This window comes from Apteryx rowi, unplaced genomic scaffold (assembly GCF_003343035.1).
Source record: "Apteryx rowi isolate R43461 unplaced genomic scaffold, aptRow1 scaffold_59, whole genome shotgun sequence".
NCBI classification, from domain to species: Eukaryota; Metazoa; Chordata; class Aves; order Apterygiformes; family Apterygidae; genus Apteryx; species Apteryx rowi.
In genome coordinates, this window is record NW_020450860.1 from 1,117,999 (window position 1) to 1,123,504 (window position 5,506).

At 43.7% G+C, this 5,506-nt stretch overlaps 1 protein-coding gene across 1 annotated transcript; it reads right to left on the reverse strand.

Moving 5' to 3' along the window:
• Positions 1–2,675: 2,675 nt before the first annotated feature.
• On the reverse strand, positions 2,676–5,421 carry MMGT1 (membrane magnesium transporter 1). The gene is made up of 3 exons (XM_026082731.1): positions 5,320–5,421; positions 4,298–4,401; positions 2,676–3,579 (listed from the first exon to the last, which is right to left on the reverse strand). Exons 1-3 carry the CDS (start codon positions 5,359–5,361, stop codon positions 3,417–3,419), a joined length of 309 nt encoding a protein of 102 aa, XP_025938516.1. The 5' UTR covers positions 5,362–5,421; the 3' UTR covers positions 2,676–3,416.
• Positions 5,422–5,506: the final 85 nt, after the last annotated feature.

Consider the following 5,506-nt stretch of genomic DNA (forward strand, 5'->3'; position numbering starts at 1 on the left):
TGGGAACGAACGCGTGTAATTGGCCGTTATTTTCGGACGAGGTGCTGCAGCTCGGCCCTTGTCGCCCTCTCCCTGGGAACAGCGATTTTTACCGGTTGTATTCCCAGCCGGGGGAAGGCGTCCGTCACAGCAGCCTCTAATAAGCAACGGGCAGCAAGAGTGCGGGATTTACTGATGGCAACTGTGCCCTAGGCCCCGACTCCTGGGCACTTTAACCGTACAAAGAGAATTCCCCGCTAAACTAATACTGGCTGTTGAGGAAGGGTGAAGAAAACATCAAAATTGTTGCAGCCTAAGCTGGCTACTTCTGCAACAAATGCAAATGAGCAGCACCTTTTTCTTTTTTAACAGTATTGAACGCAGCAGAAACATCATGTCCCTTAGCCAGCTCAGTTCAAGGCTCGATGGCAGTGAAAATACACTGCGTGAGCTTGGAAACTTCCTATTAGCCCAATCCATTAAGCTTGTTTTGCTTTTGAAGAAGGGAAACTTGTCTGCAAGCGACTGATGCCTGTGCACTGCCAGGTGCAGCACGGTGCATCTTTGGGAGCTGGCTGAGGTGCTCCCTCTCTAAAACACCGATTGCTGGTTTTTACACCCTCACATTCAGGGCTGGATCCAGACAGAAGAATTTAGGCAGCTCAGTAAGCAGATGAAGGGTGAGCCTCCTGCTTTCTTCATGGTGCAATCGTGATTAATGCTGTCGTTGAGCAAACTCTTCTAGTTCTTTGCTGCCTTTCCAGCCTGCCCCAGTAGAAAAGCAGAACCGTGAGTGAAAAGCACTCTTGCTCAAGTCCACGATTTAACTGTCTCCAGCCCCATGAGCAGGCTGGCTGTCGCCTCCTGCAACCATTGCAATACCAAACCTCACATGAGCATGTTCTGTGGGTAGGCAGGGGATTAGCATGTAGTAGAAAAGCCTTTAACTATGGTTAAACGGAAGATGGAAAATAGGTCAGCTCTACTAGATACGTTGACTAGGAATCTCAAAGGTCAATAACTTTTTCTTCTTACATGTTTTATTTAGCTACTTAGAGCATGTTGCTTTGATTCCCTTTACTGATCTTACCTCATGCTAATGAATGCCAGGCCAAGCACAAACTTTCACACGTGCCATAATTAAGACAAGATCCACCACTTTTGTCAATACTAGGCAGTCGTTTTTAAACACACAGTCATCAGGGAGTTGCTGTGGCAGGCTCTAGGATGGTCAGAAATAAAGACAACCACTCCCAAATGCTTTAAGGATATCAATTTTTATTGGACATTGCAAGATCAATAAGAAAAAATAATTTGTACAGCTTTGTTATGTGAGATAACCGTTGMTGCTGAGGAGTAAGGCTGCTTGTCACGAGAGAAGCGACCTGGTACAGCCAACAGGGTGCTGCTAGCTTGACTCGGTCTGAGAAACAGTTTTTCTCCAAGAATGACTTCAACCGTCATGGAGCAGCACCTTTGCCTTGGGCAGGTCCACGTAGCCTTACAGTAGCGCAGACGGGGCTTCTTAGACACGAAGGGTGAGCAGCCCTGCTCTAAGAGACCCTCTACCAGCGGCTCACCGCCAACCACAGTTGTGATATCAGTCTGTACAGCGGTTACTGACGTTCTGCCTCGCTTCTCTCCCTCCACTAATTCCGTCCGCTGCTTTTCCTCTGTGACTAGCAAGGCCACCTGGCCTGCATTCAGCCATTTCCTCCACGCAGTGCCTGCCGCCACGGCAGCCCTCTCCGCCAAGGAAAGAGCTCTGCCTGCAACAGAGAGCTGACCTGATGCTTACTATTTTAGAGACTTTTGGTGACAGCAGCTATCATGAGAGCTGATTTGTGACACCAGCTACAGGGGAGCCAGAACACTCTAGGAAGTAATGCAGCAGCTCAAACGCTTTCAGCTGGCAGAGTAACCCTTTCTAACCAAACCCAGATGCTTAAGGGTGATTGTAGAGCAGCAGCTATGGATATTGCCCTAGCACTGGGGGACCCACTCCATAGGATGGGCAGAGCTAGAAAAAGAGGCTTCAGTTTACACAGTATCTTTGCTAAGCTTTTCGCCTTTGAAAGTTCTAAACAATTTAAAAAACAGATGCTAGGACAAAAGGGTGACTTTGCACAGAGGCAGAGCGACATCCTCAGACTATGCAAACTTCTACTTGGCCCCATCGGTATCTCAAACTACCCTCTCTTGGCTATGTCAGGTAAGTGAGAGAAGGGTATTCCATTGCTGGACTGAAATGCCAGACCAAGAAAAAAAAAATTAGCATTGTTTCACCCTCTCTCCACCTAAGGGGAGATCAGAATTTAGAAGTCAGTAAGAGTTAGGGACCATAACATCTGTCCTAGTACATATAATCAAGACAGTCATCTTAAATCAACTAAGGGCTCAACTGGAAAAAGAAATCAATTTTATAGGCTCTGTTGGCAGAAAAAGGGGTAGTTGTACCACGACCAGTTGATTACCTGTACTGTGCTAACGCCAGTAAACAGATACAGCTGCTGGACCTACCATTGGAACATTTATAGAATGGATATTTCTTATTGATACTTAAACACTTCTCACAGAAGATAACTCAGGAACTGGTATCTGGTGCCATTCTGAGGTACTAAAACACCATTCAGCCGTCTGATGAACATTCCCATATACACAACCCAAGAGAACATAAATACAGTGGGTAAACAAGCTGAGCATCGTAGATTATTTATGTGATCAGAAGTGAGCTGCCTTCCCCCACACAGACACCAAATGTACAGCCACATCCCAGGCAACTTGGGGCAACACAGGACAGTTTACATTTAAACAGAGGGCCACAAGGAAATAACATGGTAAAGAAAACTGGGGAGAAAAAAAAAAAAAGTAAAAACTCACACAACTATTCTTCAGCACTGTAAAAAAATAAAACCGAAAGCAACCTTTTTGACTTCCCATGCCTACACCATGCAGGTCTCCTAGGCATTCTAGGAACAGGAGATGCTGCCCTTTTTCTGCTGTTAAATGATGCAGTGCACACAGTATTTCTGAAGAAGTTCCATAAACTGTAGTGCAAGCAAACTGAGAAAATAAATAGCACTCAAACATTCCTTCTTGACAAAGAATATTAAATGCGGTAAAAACTAGCTTGCTTTTTGTTTTAACTGAAGTCAGCTGCAACTTTTTTAATATATGAAAATTTGAAGATGTGTTTCACAGCATAAGTGTAGAATAATTTACATTGCATTGCCAATTCACAATTCAGTCATTTTTGTTAACAGTGTACAAAGAAGGTCCTTAGTTTTTATATATATATATATATATATATATATATACTTTATAAAGTCTGGAAGATCAATATAAATACTGCTCCAGAAATTAAAAAAAGTGTTTACATCCCCAACTTGAATATTACATCTCAGTGTCCTGGATTATTATTATAATCTGTAAAAGTCTTAACGGCGCAGAGGTTCAAGTTTTCGAAATTTCAGTGACGAGCTGGATGACAAAGCATCTTGGTTTGAAGAAGAATTCACTGTGTCTGGGGACTGGAACAATACTCTACCACGATGATTAAATACATAAAATGATGGATGGTTCCTTAATGTGTCAAATGTCCTTCAAATAAATATAAAAAGTCAAAGTTAATACTGCTTTAGAATGGTGGTTTTAGAAGAGTCAGTCTAGGATACATCAACTTTTAGAGACAGAGAAATACAAAGTTTAGGGAAAGTATGTGCACTTTACAAGTTACTTGAACCAAAATGCAGTGCAGTTGAGAAATACAAAGCCAAAGAGCCAGAAAAACACTGACTGCTCAATACATGGACATTGCTCACACCACAAACTAACTTCACTGTCCTTCCTGGAGCTTAGAGGCAGGTCTGTGGATTACTACCTGCAAATGTACCTAAAGTGCCAGCCTTACTTCAGCTGTCACTTGTGTTAATACCTCGACACTGTTTACCATCAGCTTGCCATCCTTTTCCATGCCTGAAGTTCAAGCTTTTAGGTAAATGGTACGAAATACAGTAACACTGTCTCTTACTGTCTATGCAGTCATTTCATTCCTCTACCAACTCTGCAAGGCAGGACTTCGGACAAGGAAAAGCAAGAAGCTTATTTCATTTGTTCCTGTTATCTAACTGTCTGAAATTCCACACACTTCTGGCTTCTTAGATGTGACTGTTCTTCTCTGTGTTACATCTACAACATGCATTTAAGAAGAACTGAGCTAAAGAGAGAGCAAGCGCAATGCTGCTACTTCACAGATGTGCTCAGTTTATATAGAGAGATGCAGACACACGTACTTACGAGGAGATGAAATAAAACATACTTATTTTTTAGTTCTGAAGTGGCATCCATGTCTTTAAATTCTCCTGCGATATGTACTATCCCATAGCAGGTAACTGCAAAGGCTAACAGAGTTTGAAGAACTATCTGTAACAAGAGGGAAATACAATGCGACATATACGTTACTAAGTGCTTTTAGTGTTTACAAAAACATCTCCTCTTCTAAACAGTCTTTTGCACTTTTCATCCAGTGATGGCAAGTGCTTTACAAAGGTGGGCGATTCAACAGTAGGGAAACTGAGGCACACAAAGATTAAATAACTCACCTAGGGTAGCATAGCAAAACAGTTGCAGAGCTGAAAGGAGCTTAAGATGCCTGACATCCAGTCTGCATTGCATGAATTAAATTGATTCACGCAGCTCCTCAGCAAGACCTTGTCTTCCTTAGAAGAAAACACTTTGTTCCTGTGCACTTAAGGATCTAATGCTCTTTCTGAGAAACGCGTTAGCTGCCAACACACACTCTACAGAGGTGACAGCTGCTACTCTGCCTGAACACTGCCTGGTAGTGGTGGGTATTTCATCTTCTTAACTTTTTGATTAGGCAGAAATGGAACAGATAATAATTAAAGTGAAATTAAAAAAAAAAAAAAACATGGCAACAACAACTCCTGAAGCAGACTGTGCTGGGATCAAACAGGCACACAGCCACCCTGGATAAACAGATGTCAGCCAACAAAAGCCAGAGGGAGGAGGATGTTTACGCTGCAAAGCAGGACATGAATGCAAAGCCTCTCCGGGGCTTAAGCTGCATTGGGGGAGTTTCTGGCGCTTCAGCATAGCTGCAAAGAAGCAGTGGGAAGTCTGACCTGGGTTTGTTCCCTCTGCCAGATCTAACATACTGCAGGAAGTGGGGATAAGAAAGCGAGGTTCTTCTGGACTCGAAAGAAAGCGCAATTTAAGAACCACTTTACTCTTGCCTATCACATTAAAGAGCAACTGAGCGAGACTAAACTACCCAAACAGCACGACACCTTTCGAACACGGTAAAAACCTTAAACTTACATCTATCGGCAACGTTTCATCTTCCTTTTCTGTTAGTCTCATGTAAGAACGATCTACAAGACAGAAACACAGCGAAGCATCACACCCCCCGCAAGAGCGAACGGCACCGCCGCGAGCGCCGCAACCCTTCGCCGCGGGGTCGGGAACACCACGCGGCGCAACGCCGGGGCCAGGCAGCCCCGGTCCC